This window comes from Monodelphis domestica, chromosome 3 (genome assembly GCF_027887165.1).
Source record: "Monodelphis domestica isolate mMonDom1 chromosome 3, mMonDom1.pri, whole genome shotgun sequence".
NCBI lineage: Eukaryota > Metazoa > Chordata > Mammalia > Didelphimorphia > Didelphidae > Monodelphis > Monodelphis domestica.
Window position 1 is genome coordinate 516,135,637 of NC_077229.1, and position 22,117 is coordinate 516,157,753.

General features: G+C 36.2%; 1 protein-coding gene across 1 annotated transcript in view; it reads right to left on the bottom strand.

The window, feature by feature from the left end:
* Positions 1–14,799: 14,799 nt before the first annotated feature.
* ITGA1 (integrin subunit alpha 1) overlaps positions 14,800–22,117 on the bottom strand; it is a 205,327-nt gene continuing 198,009 nt past the window's right edge. The window contains 1 exon segment of the mRNA XM_007486289.3: positions 14,800–20,518. Within this exon segment, the coding sequence (XP_007486351.2) occupies positions 20,474–20,518 (45 nt within the window). The 3' untranslated portion in view covers positions 14,800–20,473.

Below are 22,117 nucleotides of genomic sequence, written 5' to 3' on the forward strand. Positions count from 1 at the left end.
TTCACCTTTTCCTTATCTTCTAGCTGTGTGATCACTTTCAATGTATACAGATTCTCCCCTTTCCTTTAGGAAATTGCAAAGTTTACATTGAAGCAGAGGACCATCTTTCAGGCTAACATTCTACCAGAGTTTCTATATTACAATGAGGCAAAGAAGACAATAGCATCCAAACATAAGAAATGATTGCCATCCAAAAGACAAAGGAGAAGAAGATTATGGGTATGAGAGCAGGCTGAAACATATAATTAATGAAGAAGTATAAAGAATTGGAGCAAAGAATATCATTTGGGAAATGTATGATGAGGAAAAAGGATGGGCTGGTCACATGGAGAGGGCAAGGTAGACATCCCAACTACTTATTTACCATCCTCATGATGTCAAGAGAAAGTTATGATGACCTTTATGCAATAGATCAGTCCTTTCCATAGTTAACTTTCTTTGTAGGACATGGACAAGAGTTGCAGAGGATGGGTATGCATGGCTAGGTTCCTACAGCTGGCATTGAAGAGAGCATAAAACACATACATCATAGATCTGTTTGATTATTTCAAAGTGATATTTTCCAACATTGCCTAAATAAACAAACAAAAAAAGAGTAAAGTCTTTTTTTAGAGAAAGGTTATTTAGTGATACTTGATTTTTTTCCCCCATAATACAATCTGGAAAAGTTATAGGAAAAAAAAGTCTTAATACTTGCAGCTGGTTGTAGTGGCTTATGCCTGTAGTCTCTTCTACTAGAAGGATGAGAATGGTGGATTGCTTGAGTTCGGAAATTTTGAGCAGAAATAGGACTAAATCCAATTGGGTGTCAGCACTACATCCAGAAGTAATATGGTAAATCTATTGAGATTCAAACTAATCCAGATTGGAAACTTTCATAATGATTAAGAGTAGAACTAGGCTGTGAGAAATAATAAGTATATTTGAAGAATGCTTCAAGAGTCTTACAAATTAACAAGTTTGGGGGGAACTGTTTAAACACTTTTCTTTTTGACTGGGTTGAGAGGGGGAACTGAGATGATTTGATGGCTGTTATTAATCTTGTTTCAAGTAAGTACATCATTCTCAGAAACTAATGTTCCTGTTACATATCTAATAATCTCTCTTTATCTCTGTCTCTATCTTTTTTTAAAGGACCATACAGAGCACTTCAGAGAACTCAGCAAACTCCCCTAATATTAAAGATGGATGTAAAAAGAGAGGCAGACTTTGGACAAAATAGAGAACTTCCTGGATCTAGCAGAGAAGTTTTAGGAATGGGGGAATTCTTGAACTACAGTAATTAAAAATGAGATTGCAACCTAGAGGTTTCCCTTCACTGATACTGTGAATCATGTGGACTATGCAATTCCAGCAGAAGAAGACCATATCTCTTGTGACTCCAAGTTATTTCCATTTTGGAAGAAAGAAACACAGAAGCATTTATTAAGTGCCTTCTGTGTGCCAGGCACTACTCTGCACTTTCCAAACATCTAATTTGATCCTCAAAATAATCAAAAGGAGGTAGGTGCCATTATTGTCCCCATTTTACAGGTAAGGAAACTGAGGCAGGCTATTGTCTGTTAAATCACTACCACAAGGTTCAATAGTTAGCTAGTGTCTGAGGCCCGAACAAGCTCAAATATTCCTGAATCCAGGCCCAAAACTCTATCCATTGTGCCATCTAGTTATGCCTAAGCATTTGTACCCCCTTGTTCTCAGGGACAAACTAAATGTGTAGGTGTGAAAACTATAATTAAAAAATGTATGAAAAATTTTACAAGTTGTAAATATTTGATACTCATTGGAAGGAAAGGAAAGTGTCCTATTTATGGGGTCAGTTTCAAGTTCTTTTTACTTTTTACCAAGTAAATTTATTCTGTCCTTTTTTGGATTTCTTATTCATCTTATAGCATGGGAATTGAGCCTTCTTCCAGTTTGTTGAAGCCTATGCATAAGTCAAATTCTGACATTTCCTGGAAGGAGAAAAACTGAGCTAATGAAGGACTTTAAGAACAACTTTAAAAATCAGATTTTGTATGAATAAGCCCAGATTTTCATTAATGGACTATAAATTATACTAATTATTATATAATTATATATTATATTACATTACATTACATTACATTACATTATATTATATTATATTATATTATATTATATTATATTATATTATATTATATATATTATACTAATATATTGGCCACTATTTTTTTCACATTCTAGTATCCATGACATCTAAAATGTGATACATAGGCCTGAATATAATCTTACAAATGCGATTTAATCATGGCAGAGAAAGTTGTGACAATCACCTTTCTCTCATTCAGGACATCTCTAAAAAGTTAGCTGAAAGATGCATTAGCTTTATAGCCTTTCATACTGATTATTGATTCCTATTGGGTTTGAGATCTAAAATCACTATATCTTTTATGTTCAAATTATTATTCATTTCTTTCATTTAGTGCTTGCAGAGTTTATTTTTTGATTTTATCTTTTCAAAATGTCATTTTATTCGATGTAGGACATTCCATATTTTGGATCATATATTATAGGATCCTCAATCTATCATCAATCCAGGAATAAATAAACATTTATTAAGTGCCTGCTATATACCTTTCTCTTCCAACTCGATGCTTTTAAGAAATATGCCTTGAATTAAATTATTGATAAAAATGTTGAACAGAATATGGCTACCTGGGAAACCTCTCCTAAGATCCTTCTAGGTTGACATTTACCACTACTCAGATCTCCTCATTTCACCAGTTCCAAATTCACCTAATTATTTTCATGCCATCTCTCCATCTCATTCATAGAGATATCTGATAGACTTTGTCAAATGGCTTACAAAAAGCCAAATTTGCTATGCCTATGGCGTTTTCCAGAACCATTAGCCTAATAAGCCTAGATGAAAAAAAGGACAAAAAGAAAAGAAACTAGAGTTGTCTTTGTGACCTGTTCTTGATGAATAGGTACAGGGTACAAGTAATCCCTCTTTCCCTTTCCAAATCTAAAAACGCTTTTAATGATAAATTGGTATGTAAAGCCTAGAATTTCTAACACTTTTCCAAGGATGTGTGCTGGGGTGCATGAGAGCTCATCTAAACAGTTCATGAGGGCTGATTGTTAAATTTTCAGTGTGAATATTTACACTTCAGAAATCAAGAAATGCTATGAGTTGAGGTTTGATTGGTTTTGTTGATTGTATAGATTTAAGAAAGAAATGATGAAATTGTTAATACAGCAAATTAAACTTAAATTAACCTTCCCCTTTTGAAAATTGAAACAACCTCTTTTAACTAGTTTATCATTCATATTCACAAATTCTTCAAAGTTCATGGTATGAGTGCATCAAGTACTCAGGAAAGTAAACTTGGTGAGCAGTGGGTCCTGTCTTCCCATCTTAATTAGAGCAATTTTAATGTTGTTTTTGTTCTATACTCTCCAGATTAGTCTGGAATCAGATGGCCAGTCTTTTTTTGGTAAAGATAAGAATCAAAAGAGTTTTCTCTTTTATCTTTATCCCAGCTATCTTTAGGAAAAGATCAAAGAATTATTTTGAGTTGCGTCTCAGCTAAAGTAAGCCCCACATTCTACAAGAAGCTTAATCCTGTTCCCCCTTAATGCCAATGTCTTCCTTCTGTTATCTCCATTTTGTCCTGTGTTTATCTCATTTGTGGAGTAGCTAGTCCTGTAGTCAGGAAGCCTGTTCTTTCTGAATTCAAATCCAGCCTCAGATACTTACTACCTTTGTGATCTTGAATAATTCACTTAATCCTGTTTGCCTCAGTTTCCTCATCTGTAAAATAAGCTGGAGAAGGAAATGGCAAACCACTTCAGTATCTTTGCAGAGAAAACTCCAAATGGGGTCATAAAGAGTCAGAAGTGGCTAAAAGCCTGAATAACAAGAAAATATTTTGACCATGCATAGCTGCTTTTTTGTTGTCTCCCTAATTAAGCTGTGAGCTCCTTGAGAATAGGGGCTGGTTTTAGCCTTTTTTTGTATCTAGAGGGCTTAACATAGTCCCTGCTACATAGTAGGGGCATAATAAACATTTATTGGCTCATTGACTGATCATAATATTTAAATCACAAAACAGAAAGTGTTGGAGAATGTCTCAAATAGCCATGGACTCCAAACTGTGGTAAACAAGATCATCTATTGGCATGTAATAATATAATTTTAGAGTTATTTAAAAATAAGTTGTATTACTATATTTAATATACAGAGGGATACTGGCATTCTTATTCAATCATATGATCATGAAACACATATGGTATAAGGGGTATCCTTTGGCAAGAATGAGAATTAAAAAGATACCCACTTTCCTCCATACCTAAAGACAGGAGACTCTAGAGATGTACCTAGCCAGAAAATATTGTTACTAAGATCTTGTAGTAAGTGAACTGAAACCTCAATCTGAAAGGCCATAGAATTCTATTTCCCTACTTCATATATTTTTTAAAATGTATATGCATGTATGTATATGTATATATTTTTGGTTATCAAAGATGTATCTTCTCTCCCTCCTGCATCAATTCCCACTCTCAATTGAGAATAAAAGGAAAACAAAGCACTAGCTGCAAATACTTACGTATGGTCAAGTAAAATAAATTTCCACATTATTGTCCAATATCTATTTGGGGTTTTCTTTGCAAAGATACTGTAGTGATTTGACATTTCCTTCTTTAGCTCATTTCACAGATGAGGAAAATTATTCCAGCAGGATTAAATGACTTGATCCAGGGTCACACAGCTAGTTTCAAAGGCCAGATCCACTGTGACATTTACTTGCCCCATAATTTTCACATTTTCCATGTCTAAAAATATGTCCTATTCTGTACTCTAAGTCCTTTACTTTTATTTTTTATTATTCAAAGATATTTTATTTTCCCAATTACATCTAATATCAATTTTATATATACATTTTCCAAAATTGTAAGATCTAAATTGTCTGTCTTCCTCCCTTCCCTTCCCCATCTCTGAGAGGGTAAGGAATTTGATCTGGATTATACATGCATTATCATGCAAAACATACTTCTATATTGATCATTGTTGTAAGAGAATGCTCATATAAAATCAAAACCCCAAAATAAAACTGTAAACGAACTAATGTGAAAGATAGTATTCTTTAATTTGCAGCTGACTCAAACAGTTCTTTCTCTGGAGGTACATAGCATTCTTTGTCATAAATTCTTCAGAATTATTCCAGATTGTTGTATTGCTGAAAGTAGCTAAGTCTTTTACAGTTGATCACTTGACAGTATTTCTATTATAGTGTACAATGTTCTCCCAGTTGTGCTTATTTTGCTTTGAATCAGTTCATTAAGATCTTTCTAAGTTTTATTTTTAAATCATTCTGCTTATCATTTATTATAGCACAATAGCATTCCAACACCAACATATACCATAATTTGTTTAGCCATTTCCCAATTGATGGACATCCCTTTAATTTCTAATTTTTGGCCACCACAAAAAGAGCTTCTATAAATACTTTCATATAAGTAGGTCTTTTCCTCTTTTCTATGATCTCTTTGGAATATAGATCCATTCTTGGTATTTCAGAATCAAAGGATGTGCACAGTTTTATAGCCTTTTGGGCATAGTTTCAAAATGCCCTCCAGAATGCTCAGGTTAGTTCACAACTCTACCAACAATGCATTAGTGTCCCAATTTTGCCACATTCTCTCTAACATTTATCACGGTCCTTCAATATCATATTGGCCAATCTGATAAGTTTGAGATGGTACCTTAGAGTTGTTTTAATTTGCATTTCTTTAATCATGAGCAACTAATATTTTTCTAATTGTTGAGATCTGACTGTATTTGTGTGAAAATTGTGTTCATATAATTCCTCTGTATTTCCTGGCAAATATTTTATCCCAGATATTTTGACTATGGTTATTTTTTAATTAATTTCACTTTCTATATCTCACTGCTGAGCTTTGTTGGTAATATACAGAAAAGCTGATGATTTATGTGTATTTGTTTTGGATCCTGCAACTTTGCTAAAGTTATTATTTCAGCTAGTTTTTAGTTGGTTTTCTAGGATTCTCTAAGTATACCATCATATCATCTGCAAAAAAAAGTGATAATTTAGTTTTTTTATTGCCTACTTTAATTCCTTCCATTTCTTTTTCTTTCTGTATTGCTAAACCTAGCATTTTTTACACAAAATTAAATAATAGTGGTGATAATGGGCATCCTTGCCTCACCCCGGATGTTATTGAAAAGGCTCTAAACTTATGCACATTGGAGATTATACTTACTAATGGTTTTAGGGTGGATTCTACTTATCATTTTAAGGAATGGCTCATTTATTCCTACACTTGTTAGTATTTTTTATAGGAATGGGTCTTGTATTTTGTCAAAACCTTTTTCTGCTTCTATTAAGATTATCATGTGATTTCTGTTAGTTTGGTTTGTCAATTATGCTGATGATTTTCCTAATACTAAACCAGCTCTGCATTGCTGATATAAATCCCATCAGGTCATAGTGGATTCTCATGATATATTGCTATCGTCTCCTTGCAAGTATCTTATTTTAAAATTTTTGCATCTATATTCATTAATGAAATTGGCCTGTAATTGTATTTCTCTGTTTTTGCTCTTCCTGGCTTAGGTAACAGTACCATAACTGTGTCTTTAAATTAATTTTATAGGAATTCTTCTCTGTATTTTCTCAAATAGTATATATAGCATTAAGATTAATTGTTCTTTAAATGTTTGATAGAATTCATTTGAGAATCCATCTGACCCTGAGGATGTTTTCTTAGAGGGTTCATTGATGGTTTGTACAATTTCTTTTTCTAAGATGGGATTATTTAAGTATTCTATTTCCTCTGTTGTTAATCTGGGCAATTTATATTTTTGTAAATATTCATCCATTTCATTGAGATTGTCGGATTTATTGGCATATAATTAGGCAAAATAATTCCTAATGCTTGCTTTAATTTCCTTTTCATTGATGGTGAATTCACCCTTTTCATTTTTGATACTGATTATTTGAGTTTCTTCTTTCATTTTTTTATCAAATTCATCAATACTCTTTCTATTTAGTTTTTCCCCCACAAAACCAACTCCTAATCTTATTTATTAATTTAATGGTTCTCTTACTTTGAATTTTATTAATTTCTCCTTGGATTTTTAAAGATTTCCAATTTAGTTTAATTGGGAATTTTTAATTTGTTCTTTTTCTAGTTTTTTTAGTTGCATGCCTAATTCATTGGTCTGCTTTTTCTCTATTTTAAAAATATAGATTTCCCCCTAAGTACTGCTTTGGTTCCATCTCACAAATTTTGATATGTTGTTTCCTCATTGTCATTCTCTTTAATGAAATTATTTGTTGTTTCTGTAATTTGTTCTTTGACCCATTCATTTTTTTAGAATTAGATTATTTAGCTTCCAATTAATTTTTCTTTTTCTTTCCAGAGATCCTTATTGATGATACATTTCATTGTGTTGTGATATGATTTAAAAGGATGCAATTATAATTTCTGCTTTTCTGCAATTGGCTGTGAAGTTTTTTATTCACTAATACATGGTCAGTTTTTGTGTATTTACCATATGCTGCTGAAAAGAAGATATATTCCTTTCTATTCCCATTCAATTTGCTCCAGAAATCTATTTGTTCTAAGTTCTTAAAATCTTTTTCAAGGAGCAGCTGTGTAGTCAGTGGATTGAGAGCCAGGTCTAGAGACAGTAGGGAGTAGGTGCAAATCTGGCCTTAGACACTTCCCAGCTGTGTGACCCTGGGCAAGTCACTTAACCCCTATTGCCTAGCCCTTACCACTCTTCAGCCTTGGAACCAATACACAGCATTGATTCCAAGACAGAAGGTAAGGGTTTTAAAAAAAATCTTTTTCAATGTACTTCTTTCCTGTTTACTTTTTGTTTCAATTTATCTAGATATGAAAGGGGGAAGTTGAGGTTCCCACCAAGCCCAGTATATTTTACTGTCTATTTCCTCTTGAAGATCATTTAATTTCTCCTCTAAAAATCTGGAGGTCACATATAGTATTTGATGTATATCTATTTAGCATTGATATTACTTTATTGTCTATGGTACCTTCTAGCAAGATATAATTTTCTTCCTTATCTCTTTTAATTAGATATATTTTTGCTTTAACTTTGTCTAAAATCCTGATTGCTACTTCAGTTTTTTTTTTATTTCAGATGATGCATGATAAATTCTACTCCAGTCCCTTCCCTTAATTCTGTGTGTATCTCCCTGCTCTGATGTTGTTTCTTGTGAACAACATAGAGCAAGAATCTGGTTTTTAATCTACTCTGCTGACTGGTTCCTTTTTATAGGTGATTTCATCCCATTCACATTCATAGTTATGATTACCAATTGTGTATTCCTCTCCATCTTAGTTTCCCCTTTTGTTCCTGCTCTATCTCCCTCCTTTTACTCTGTCACTCCTCACAAGTGTTTTGCTTTTAATCACCACCCCCTAATTCTCCCTCCCTTCTATTACCCCTCTTGTCTTATTCTCTTCCTCCTTCTCCACAGGGTAAGGGTGTTGTACTGCATACTGCTTCATGCTGGGGATCATGTCCTCACATCAGTCTTGGTTTAGGGTCCCAGGTCTCACGCTGGGCTTACACAGGCCAGGCATACCATGTGCACTGCCTTGTAATGGGATTCAGAATATCACTATAGGTTTGGGCAAGAACTTTGGACCTCCCTTTAGGGTCTTACCCAAAAGGCACTTTTCTAATTGCCTTGAGCTAGGGCTTGGGGTCTTGGTTTGAACTTGAGCAAGGTCTCAGAGCCTCCTCCTGGGCCTCTACCAACCAGGCACACTGTGGACTATCCAATATTAGGGCTTGGGGTCTCATTGCAGGCTTGTGCAGGGGCTTGCAACTTAAGCTATGGGCTTGGGGTTACACTGTGGCAGGCTTAGGCAGAGTCTCAGAATTTCAATATTGGTTCAGGCCCACGTTCAGAACCTGGACCAGTAGATGTGGGGTGAGGGGGCTTGCTATTGGTTCATTCTTGTACTCCTTGGTGGGCCCTTGCAATTGGCTGCCCTATCCTCTCACCTCAGTGAACCAGACCTTCTCTGTCTACCTTACAAGTTTTCTTTCCACAGAAAAGTTGTTTCATTTCATATCCTTCTTGGTGCTGTCACTCCAATATCCATTTTGAAGTGTTATTTTAAGGTTAGTTGGAGAGATTCTCAGAGTAGTTTGAGCTTTCCCTGCTTCTACCCTGCCATCTTGGTTCTGCCTCTGGAAGGAACTGAGCCCTTCACCTTTCTAACATGAAAAAGGTGACAAGTTTCCTCATTAGTCCTCTGCAATTGTGACTGGTCATCACAAAAAAATGCAAAGTCATAGTTGATGCATAGTGTAATCACTTCTGGAGCACAATTCTAAATTGTTTCTAGAATCACTAGAGTCATTCACAGCTCAACCAACATTGTGTTAATGTGCTTGTTTTTCAGCAATCCTTCCAGCATTTGCCATTTCCCCCCCTTTTTTTTTGCTCAATTTTGCCAATATGATAGATGTGAGGAGAAACCTTAGAGTAGCCTTAATTTGCATTTTGTTTATTGTTAATGATTTGGAGTGTGTGTATATATGTTAATATATACACATACATACACACACTATATATATAGCTATTATTAGATAACTGCTTTTTATAGCCTTAATTTTGTTCTTATAAATTGGAAATAACTCTTCTTATACATTTTACTCAGTTCCTTATGCATCTTAGAAATGAGATCTTTATCAGAGAAACCTGCTAGTAATTAGATTAGACGTAATCTAGGTCTTAGTCACAATCCACCAAAACTTATTCACAACCATGCCATCGTTTTCCTCCTTGAATGAACCATTAAGTCTTTATTACCCATACTCTGCATTTATTCATATACATCTAAAACTATGCCTATTATAATTATCATTATTATTTAATATTTCCTTGGTTAATGTTTCTTTTAATGAATTACTTCTCTACTGACATGCTTCTTTCTGTGTCATACCTGACGTTCTCTATGGGTTGATTCTTGCACTGTCTATGACTTTCTAGCTGTGTAACTTTGGGTAAAGTACCTGTTAAAACTACAAATCATGTTCTGACAGGGGTATTTGATAGGAATGGAACTGGATCTGTGATTTCATTTGTATAGAAAACTTTTCAGTGAGCAAATTCCTTCCATCAATGTATGATTGTGCCTTTTCTATAACTTACATCCAAGAGAATTGATCGTAGCCTGAGAGATTGTGACATCTTATTCAGAGTTGCATGGCCTATATGTTTCAGAAGTATGATAGCAACCTATATATTCTTGACTTCAAGGTCAGTTCTCTATACTCTGTGCCACAGACCCTCCTGAATATCGGGTTTGCTCTCATTACCAAAAATGACTCTTCTAAATTTCCTTATAAAGCCAATCTTCTAAACTTAAGATTTTGACAGTCTTTAGCATCTTTCTTAGATTGTCCTATGTAAAAGTAAATTGCTGAGTTATAAAAATAAAATATTTAGATGGAAAAACTGTTCCAATATAGGTTCAAAACTATTTGAATACTCTTAACAGACTCAGAGTCCAAACCAAAAACCAGATCTTTCTTTGGTCTTCTTAGATATAAACCAATCTATAAAAAACCACAGTAGATAGTCAATAGTGTTTCCCAATTTGGGAAAGGAAAAACTGAGCTCCTTCAGATCTTTCCCTCAGACAGAGAGAGAGGCAAAGATGTTCCCTCCTCCAGCCCTGAGAGAGAGTCTCTGAGAGTGTGTCTCTACCAACTGCCAGACAGAATAATTGACATAGAAAAATGGTTATAACTGTCACATCTGAAATTAACACACTCTCTCAGCTCTGCTTCAAACTCCAGTTCTTTTCTCAAGCAGCCACTTTACTTCTTATCCCTAAACTAACAAAACAATACTAATTTTCTAACATCATCCTTATGCCTACTAATCAAGCACATACAGAAATTTTCTCCTGAAAATAGGAGGCATATTTGTCAAATATGCAATTAGGATTGAACAGAATTGTCCCCAAACATATACCCCCCAAAATATGAAATATTCTATAATCAAACTAATAAGATGAGAGTGTAGATTTTTCTTGAATATATCTGAAGGACTACCTCCTCATGAATTGTAGTTCTGCCTAATGTTTCCCTGATAGAACAGCCAGGAACTTAAAATGATTGGCTGGCTAAGACTCGAGGATGTAGATTCTTATTGGGGAACTGCCCTTCTTTGTGGTTAATAAAAACATGAAAGTGAGCTCTGAAATCAATTACCCCCCCCCTTCCCCCTCTCCCTGCTCTTTTTCTCTTAGACTTGGAGAAGACAGATTGAAATAGAGCAGAACAGAGCTAGGGGAGGAGGGCCCATATATGCTAAGGAAATCTGTACCCAAAACCTATTTCCTGCCCCTAGAAACAAATTATTGATAATTTTTGGAAGAAGTTTATTAGAAAGGAAGCAATAAACTGGGGAAAACTTATAACAAAATTCTATGACAATGATCTAATTTCTCAAATATACAAAGAACTAAGTCAAATTTATATGAGATCAAATCACTCCCTGACTGACAAATGGTCAAGGGATCTGAATAGACAGTTTTCAGATGAAGAAACCAAAATTATCAATAACCATATGAAAAAATGTTCTAAATCCCTCCTGATTGGAGAAATGAAAATCAAAACAACTCTGAGGTAACACTTTACACCTAGCAGAGTGGCCAATATGGTAGTAAAGGAAAATAATATATGTTGAAGGGGATGTAGCAAAATTGGGACACTGATGCATTGCTAGTGGAGTTGTGAATTGATCCAACTATTCTGGAAGGCAATTTGGAATTATGTCCAAAGGTTTTAAAATAATACATATCCTTTGATTCAGCAATACCACTACTGGTTTTGTATCTGTGTAATTGGAAATCTGTTACCCTAAAACTACATCTCCAGGAGTCCACTGACTTCCTGTCATTGACATTCTGACATAGACAGGGGGATATATTGGGTGAGGTTCCTGTTCTTACTCTTTTTGCTTTCTGGATTGTGACAATGATTAGTTGGGATCAATGAAATTCAGTTTCCTAATCATTGCCATGAAAGTTACACATAGCAGGCACATCATCAACATGTCTGAGCTATTCTGTGCCTCAACTTCCTCATTTCTGAAAAGAAGATAATGCCTGCTTTTACTTCTATTCACAGGAGTGTCTGAAGATGCAAGTAAGAGAAGAATGAGAATTATTTTTTGGATGAAAAGACATTAGTATTAATCCTTCTCCCTTAAGTCATCAGTCCTATGTGATATGACTTTCTCTCCTTTCTCCTTCCCCTTAAGTTTTAGGAATAATGGAAAATAAAATGTTTCACTTTCCCTTAGTTGGCAAGATTTTTTTCTAGGTCTCTCAGCATGTAACACAATCTGTTTTTCAATAATTAATTCACCTCAAGAATACTTTTACTAGGCAAAGATATTTCTTATTTTGTCTTTTGTTTGGTAAAGTGTCATTATATTGATATGACATGTCCAGGAAGCACCACAGACAGACTTAAAAAAAATCCTTTTTAAACAATAAGAAAAAAATCTAAAGGTAAAAAAAAAGTTAGAAGTCTGAAAGTACATTTTAATTTTGGATTGTGTTCAGGTGCTTCCAAAGACTGCTGAAATCCTATTCTTTTAAAGGGTCACTTTTGTTTGACATTGAAGACAGGATGGTAATTAGTTGACGCAAAACACACAGCTGATGCCCAAGATACAATAGAATCATACCAAAACACAAAACCTTTGACCTCCAAATCAGCATACAGGATATTCAATATGTGAGACACACAAAGAGTCTTTCCAGCCTTCTCAGTCATGTCCAGCTCTGTCAGTCTCCAAACACAAGTTGCTTAATGACCATCTCCTTTCCAAAATAACCAAAAAATCAAGCCCTAGCATTGATTCAGCTGAATTTGTAAACAATTGTGGAATGATGGGATAAAATTCAATCCTTGTTGGTGTAGAGGAAAGAAGAGGGGCTTTGGAATAAGAAAATCCTCTTCCCTTCTTTCTCCCAGAATTGACAAGCAATTCCACTGGGTTATACATATATAATCACTCAAATTCGAAATCTGAATTTGTCCGGATTTGACAGGAATCTGAGTGATCTTGGGCACTTTTCTACCTTTCTCTGGGTTCTGGTTTCCTGCTTTGTAAATGAAGGGGTTGGGGTCAGATGGCCTCTACACTTCTTTCTATCTTTAAATTCATTGTTCTCTCATAAATAATCGCAGCAAGAAAAACATTTCCTTCTAATAAATTTGTGGGGAGTGTGTGTGTGTGTGTGTGTGTGTGTGTGTGTGTGTGTGTGTGTGTGTGTGACGGGTATAATGGGTGTGTGTGGGGGGTGAGTGTATGGGGTGTAAGGGTGTGTGTGTGTGTGTGTGTGTGTGTAATGTGAGTGTGTCTTGAGAAAGCTCACACAGGGTGCTACACAAGGACCCATTCTGTATCATTGAATATTCTTTTCACAGTATGTCTCAATTGCCCCAAATGGGAGAACAGACTATTTGAAGAGCATACGTGGTTTTCCAGCCCAGGGTTTGGTCCCTCCCCACCCCGCCCCCAGTCCTCCGCTTTCACAAGTCTTGCCTTGCCGCTGGGCTAGCACATTCTCGGGCAGGAGCACCTCTGGACCTTCAGCCTATTATTGCAGCGTCAGAGAGCTCGAGATTTCCTGGGCTCCCTTCAGTCAGAGAGCATTCAAGGCCCTTGGCTGATAATAGGCTTGCCAAGGAAGCCCCAGACCAAAACAAAAGCCTCCCACTGTGGAGTGGCAAAGGAGAGGCCAATTGGAGCAGGGTGAGATCACGTGTGCCTCTCATTCAGCTCAGGCCGCCCAGCTCCCCTTGCCCAGTTCTCCTGACATGGAATTCTTCCGCCGCTAGCTTTTGAAAAAGGCTCGGAACTCCTTCGGGAGCCTTGAACTGGGGGGCTTATCCGCTACTAGACGATGCTGTGATTTAAAATGAAGACGAGGCTGATCTCCGGAGAAGCAGGAAAGCATTCCAAATGCCAACAATCTCCTTGTCCTTTTTCCCTTTTTTGAGCGACGGTTCTAACAAAGAATATTAATGTGGCTGTGCGATCCGATCGGAGGGGGCTAATGTCAGCACCTTCTCCTGGCACACGAATGTTCTCCCCTCGCTTTAAAGTGGGGATCGCACAAAGCCAGAAGTAGAGCCTGAAGGCTGCCCATGCAAGATTTTCCACGAAAAGCTTGACAACTGAATTTCTGGTTTAAATTTCAGTCGGGCAATTGCCATAGGTCAAGATTTTAAGTTAACAGTAAAATCTAGAGAAAGAAGGGACATGGGAAGTCATCTATGTAGACCAACCCTCTCATTTTACTGATGAGGAAACTGAGGCCTAGGAAAGTTTGGGAACTTAGTGACTTGTCCAAGGTCACACTGATAATAAATGCCTGAGGCAGGGTTTGAAAGAAGGTCTGCATGTTTATATATAGTAAGTGATTATTGCAAAACAAATGTAGTTTAGGGAGGATTCTGTGGAGATCTGCTTAATCTTTTTTTGTGATTATGACTATTAAGTCTCCTCTGTAGCTATCTCTAAGGTGCGGCATATTTGATGTTTCTAGGTCCCTTTGACCCCATCCAAAAACTCTATATCAAACTCCCCTACTGAGTTCTATTTAGCTATGATGATTCCCACTGAGATAGTCTTTTGGAAATTATAAGTGAATGAGCTGGTTCTGTTACATTATGCATTGATTGAATGAAGAGAGAGCTGAGCTGAGCTGGTCCAGAAATGACTGACCCATTAACTCATCTTTTTAATTTAAATAAACTTTTATTGAAATTCAATAGAGCTCGATTTACAATAACACAAGTCCTTCTTGAAAACCTCTTGGAGGGGTGAAGTGTGGAGGAAAAGGGACCATGGATGGCTAGAGAGGAGAAGTGTGATGAAGAGGGTAAAGGATGAGGGAAAGTTACAAATACGAGGACAATGTATAAAATACTATAAAAACATCTCTGTTGGAATAAGCCCTCCACCCACCCCCACCCCCACCCCAGCCCCGCTTAAACAGTGTGCATATTTCAGAGCATATTTTAAAATCAAAAAGATATATAGACTAGATCTGCTGGCTGGCCATTACTAGTTTCTTAACTTTGGCTAAATTTGCACATGAAATTCAAATGCAGCAGATTACAGTGTATTAGACAAAGAAAGGACAAAGAGCCTGGACTAGGCAGGCCTCTGAAGAATCTCACTGAAGCGCTCATATAAAGGGTATGTAGGCCTTGAACAGACACCGTGCCCAGGGCTGCTCAAGGCTTTTGCCATCACCTCAAATTCACTAGATCACAACTTTGTCATTTTTCTTCCTTTTAAAGTAAACATTTTTTTCCTACCTAAGTCGTAAACTAAATTTAGATAAAGGAAGATAGCTCCATTTTTCTTTTCCTCCCGGAGCTTGAATATAGAATTAAAAAAACCAAAACAACCCTTTACATATTCTGTATGTTTCTGCCTCATTCACACCCACAACAAATCTGAACATTTGAAGGTGGTACTTTCCGTGAAACTATCCTGCTGAGTGAAATTATCTGAAAATTTTGGACACGGAGGAAAAATTCAAAATAGACTAAAAACTCTTTAAGAGGAGCCAAATAGTAGAGGAGTCTTGAGACAACTGAGTATGGCATGCAAATGGTTTTTCTTCTTGTTAGCAATTAGAACCAGAGTTGGGGTAAAGAGACTGATTTTTGTCCCTACACATAAAAAGTTTTTGTAGGAACTGAGGACCCTTGTAGTAGTCCATCAGTAGCTAGAGAAAAAAAATGAGCATAGCACCTAGTTAACAAAATAATTAGTCAGATAAGTCATCTGACTTATAGCTGAAACTTCCTGAAAATGTTCCCTCCCCCTATTAGAACATGAGTTGCCTGAGATGAAGGGAAATTTTGCTTTTTGATTTATATCTCCAATGCTTAATATACAGTAAGAACCTTATATATTCTTTTTTCATGGCAATATTTTTCTCCCCCATGTGAGCTCCTCTCATCCCTGGTTTCTGCTTTCCTAAGAATGCTTGCATTTCTTATCATCTATATTTGATGCCACTTGTGCAGACACACAAATGCCTAGTTATGGCTCTGAAGTCATGTCGATTCTAGAAAACTATGCCACATTGCACAGATATATTCTCAGCCTCTTATTTTGGCTTGTGAAGTGCAGAAATTGTATTAATACAGCGTTATGGTCATATAGCCTGGGGGCTATGGAACTTGACCTCTTCATTCTGGCAATGGGTCTCTCATACACAATATAATCAATATTGTTCAATACAATTAAATCTTGTGTCTTTAAAATTTAGGGTACAAGGAAAGTCTGAAAACCAAATTACATATTGAGCCAAAGCAATCAATTAAGTGAAAACACTAGGAACATTTTAAAATAAAATATTCTACTAGCCAATCTGTTAATACAAATTTTAATCTGTCTATTTCTCTGGCTAAATTAATGTATTTATAAATATATATGCACACATGAATATATAATATATACACACATGTGTATGTGTATATATACATGCATATATATCTATACACATAATGCATGACTAAACAGACATCTACTTTTGCTGTTTCTCTGTCACTTAATTTTTAACAATAACTACTTTAAAGTGTAATAAATGAATTAATATTTTTAGGTAACTGTCATATTGTCAGGTGACTCACAAGACTAATGAAGTTTGATACTATATGCAAAGTGATCAAAGAAAACCTTTTCCCTTTTTTCCTTTTCTGTATTTAAATATGAAAACTTTATGGTTGATTGATAATTGATTTATTTGTTTTAATAGTGGATCCGTGTGTGCATATATATTTATAAGTACATATGGTCCAATGAAGCCTGGGTAGATATCTTACCTCTGAATACACCCACACATGTATTGGACAAGATACTTCAACTCTTGATTCTCTAAGCAGCTCTCTCATTCCAAGTTGCAGAAAAGGTTCTGCCTGCTGCCTTGTACTATTAAGAGGAAATTTCCTAACTTCAGAATTCTCCCTATCATTGAAATAACAGGACTAGTTTCTAGCACAGTGATGGCAAACCTTTTAGAGACTGAGTGCCCAAATGGCACCCCTCACACTGCATGTGAGCCCCCACTTTACTCCAGACAGAGAAGGGAGGAAGTTATCCTGTTGGGCTGCTGGGCAGAGGGTTGAGTGAAACGAGAACTGTCCTCAGGCATGGTGGAGGGGGCAAGGGAACAACCCCCTCTGGCACATGTGCCATAGGTTCACCAACATGGCTCTAGCACTAGCCCATATGTAATAAAGTTTTAATGAAGTAACATGTCGGGAAAATGGAAATTCTTATTAATATATAGATATTACTTTTTGTTTCCACTCCTTTGGTCAAAAATAGAGTTGGACTTCTGGATAGAAATAACAGTTAATCACATGCTTTGGGTGACTTTAGGGGAAGTTACCTAGATCCTAAATCATTCTTTTACTATTTTTTATATTATCTGAGATTCTACCATTGAAAATTCCTTCCTCTGGATAAGTAAGCTATCTCTTTTAAAACACAAATACCCTATGGGAAAGTTGAAACTTTGGTGTGAATTAAGCTCATGGATATAGAGCTAGACAGGGGTTTTAGAAGTCTACTAGTCCAACTACCTCATTTTACAATAGAAAAAACTGAGAATGAGAGGTTTGCTAATCTAATCAGTTTGATTTCTGTTTTGAAAGTAGCTGGGATCAGAACTCTGCGGTACTATGAGTTTTGATAAGCAAGCAACAAAAAAGAAGTGGTAATTTTGGAGTAGGCGGATGGCCCATGAAGGGATTGACAAGGTAGAAGTTTGGGACCAATTAGCAAGTACCATGAAGGGACTATGTGTAGGGGCAGTAACAATGAAAAAGTGTCAATAAGGGTACAAGTGGTACAGAAAGATGGCAGGGAATGATTTATCTTACCATTTATAAAAGTATAGATTTTGGGAAAGGTAGGAAACCGAGGCCTTTGAATTTGAACCTCTTAAAGTTGAAATGTTGAAAAAATATCTGCAATTGGCTTATTTTCTTATTTGCTTTATTGTTCTCTAAATAATGACCATAGAAAAATTCTGTTTAAGTGAAACTCCTGTTTAGGTACTAGGTTCTAGACGATTGAGTTTTTACTACCACAAATCCTATTGTATGGGATATAACAACTGGAGAGCTATTTAAAAATCTGAATATACTTTAGTAATTCACATATACAGGGAGCTTTGACCAGTTCTCCTCTCTAGACGCCAATAAATACCAGCGCTCTCATCTCTAGAAGCAAATATAAAATCATCTTAGGCATTTAAAGAGCTCCGTCACCTGGCCTCGTACTACCTTTCCAGTCTTTTTACACTCTAGTCCTCCCTCCTTTCTACATACACGGTGGTCTAATGACAACAGCCTCCTTTGCTGTGCCCTCACACAAGACATTCCATCTCTAGACTCTGGACATTTTCCTTTGCTTGGAATATGCACCCTTCTCATCTCTACCTCCTAGCTTCCTTCCAGTTCCAGCTAAAATTCCCCTTTTTGCTAAAAGCCTCCCATGATCCTTCTTAGTATTAGTGCCTTCCCTCTACTGATTATCTCTACTCTGTCCTACATGTATCTTTTATGTGCATTGTTGTTTGCATGCTTCCCCCATTAGACTGTTAGCTCCTTGATAGCTAAGGCTGTCTTCTGTCTTTGTATTCTTAGTCTTATTACAGTGTCTGACACATAGTAGGTGCTTACTAAATGTCTATTAACTGATATAACTACCGTACATTTATTCATTTGGTGTTACTATCACGGGAAATGAATGGAACTGTCATAGTTCATGGCAGTTGCTGTTCTGGTCAGCCTTAGGAAAATGACTTCCAAATAACAGAAGATAAAGATTGGATTAGTGATTTCTTGTTGCTAGCTTTCAAAATGTTTTAACTATATTTCTAGTGATCTATTTATTTGATATATATATATATATATGTATGTATATATAAAACTCATGTCCTAAAAATTCTTATTTTTGGTGAAATTTGATTTTTAAATGGACTTTTATCTTTTACAGCATCTAAGAAATGTGTTTGAAAACCAAACAAAATAATAAAAAAATAAAACCAAATAAAATTAAATAAAATAAAAACCCTGCCATAGTTTTTGGTTTCGACCAAACCTGTACCAAGGACCTAAGAGAATTCCTTCTTTGGGTTACCTTAGGAAAAGGGTGTCCCTCAAAATTCAAATGGGGTAGCTAGGTGGTATAAGTGAATAAGAGAGCGCACTGGGTCTGGAGTCAGGAAGGCTTATCTTCTTGAGTTCAAATCTGAGCTCAGACACTTTTATCAGCTGTGTGACCCTGGACAAGTCACTTAACTGTTTGCCTCAGTTTTCTCCTCTGTAAAATGAGCTGGAAAAGGGCATGGCAAAGCACTCCAATATCTTTGTGAAGAAAATTCCAAATGGGGTCATGAAGAGTCAGATACAACTGAACAACAACAAAACTCAAAGCTGATTCATAGTACTTTGCCAACCACATTCCATTTTCAGAACTCGTTTCAGCAGATCCTTCACACTACATTCTTTGGGGATAAATCACATTACATTTTCAAAGGTACACATAAAATTAAAATGGTTTTAAATGCTTTGTTCGCTACCATGAAGTTTTACATTGATTCTTAAAGCTCAAACATCCAAGTTTCACATGCTTTGTAAAAGCTGATAAAGCCAGCCATTCAGTGTGCTTGTTTGCTAAGCAGTAGTGCTTTTATCTTCATTCTCAACTTTCAGCTGGATAGACCTTGCTTTCTAAACACCCTGGGAAATGGATTTTTCCATGTACAGAAATTGAACCAAAGGCTACCTGCTCTATGACCCTGCTTCATTCTATTTTTTTTTCCTCCTTTGTATCATGAGTCCACGTTACAGAACATTCTCTCCCTTGAGCTCAGTTGGGCATGATGGGAAATGACCCTAGCAAGCGAGTCCTTTCCTGGCATGTACATGCATTTTCAAAGTCTGAAAATCTAGATTTTCACTGGGGTCAGAGAAAGAAAGTCTAACTTGTATTTTTCTGGAGGAAAAAATGTTTTCCATGAACCTGACATCTTTTTCTTCATTCCGGAAAACTTAAAATAGTAATTCAATATATAAGCATATTTGAATAGGTTGTGCTTCCTATTCAAAACACTTTGTAATCTTAAATTCAATTACTCAGCAAAAATGAGTAATTATTTTTAAATATTTCCCGATATTTTACAAATATAAATTTGTGGTTGTCTTTTGGGATCATTCTTGATCTGTTTTCTTTTTTCCTGGGTGACTAATTCCTCGATGGAACAAAAGTATGTGACCATGTAGGCGATAATTACAGTTAAACTTTTTTGGTCACAAATTTGAAGCAAACTGGAGGACAGATCATTGAACAGTTGCTGTTTTTCTCTCTTGTCTGGAATTTCATTTCTCCATCTTCTTTTTTAGTGGCCTTTTGAAGAATCCAATCTGTAAAGAAAATTAAAAAAAACCCACCGTAAATATAATCTGGTATTAGGATTTGGGAAGTAAATGTTCATGTGAATATAATAATAATAATAACTGACTACATCATGGTTACAATGGATAACACTGTAGTTATAATAATGCTATTGACATTATCATTAATAATACAGCGTGATATATGGGATAAAGAGCTGAAAAACAGCTACATTTCAAAAAAAGGGAAAATTGGAAAAAAGAAAACCTGTATCTCTGATGCCAAGAGCAGCCTCAGCCTGCTGGTGATTAAATCACTCGATTCTTTCAAACCCTATGAAAGGTGTGTTTGTCTTAGGGCAGTTCTGGGCCTGGCCCCAGAAAGGACTCTGAGATGGTAGGTGGGGTTTTGGGCGGATATGGGCCAGAAATTAGAAATCCTCCAAAGGTGATAGAAAACTACTCCAGAATTTTCTATGTCCCCCAAACATCCTCTGACACATACCATTTGTGTCTTCCAGGGTAAGTCACATAACCTTTTAGTGCCCCAGACAAAGTTTCAAGTCTATAAATAGCAGAACAAAGGCTGACCAGCATTTATAGAGGGCTTTTCCTCACAGGAAGTTCCTTACACTAATGAGATTGTAGGTGAAGTCTGAAAATTTTGCTTTAGTTATTTATTAGAAGTTTTTGGCATAGTATTCGTGAAACGTTAATTATCACTTGTAATGAGTGCTAATTCAGAACAGTTGCAAGAGGTGTTAAAATACTACGAAACTTAGAAAATGTGGTTGGTCAAAGACATTTGTCTCTCAGCAAAAGGACAAAACAAGCCTTGTACTAATATGGGTTACTGTTAGTTTCTACTCCCCTTCCATTATCCTCTTTCTCAAAATGGACGATATACTTCTCAGCAACTGTCGGATGGGGATAAGACAAGTTAGCTAAGGATATCCTAGCCAGCTCTACTGATGGCTAGGGAAGTTGCTGAGCACCTGGGCCAACTTTTTTAGAGTCCAGTTTTCTTAGTTACAAAATTAACACCTCATTAGCTAGGAGCAAGCAGATAGAGTGCTGGTCTAGGAATCAAGAAGACCTGAGTGTGAATCTTACCTCAGACACTATTAATATGAACCTGAATAAGTTGCCTCCCTCAAACTCAGTTTCTTTATTTGTAAAAACAGCACTTACCTTACAGGGTTGTTGTGAAGAAATATTATGCATAATAAATATGTGCTATATTCATACTAGATATTATGATTACCTCTTTGTACACTCCTAAATCCAAGGGTTCAAGACAGGGGAGTTTCAGGAGGTTCAGTCCATCCTGTAGCTGCCCTGTGGAGTCTTCTCCAGACCTAAGTTGACTATATAAAGGACTGGACCTGATCTGGGCTGATAGGAAGGTACAACTGTCTTCTGAGGAGCATAGGTAATAATCTACAGAAATTCTGACTTGTTCTTATCATCTTTGAAAGGATCTTAGATCTCCCCTAAGCTGTTACTAAACCCCACATGCCATCTTAGAGTCCTCTGTGGAGTGGAAGCCATAATGAACCCATCTGCTCTGAGGTAGACATGCTTTTCAAACTTCACAGCATTCCTAAACCCTTTGGTGATTCAATTAAT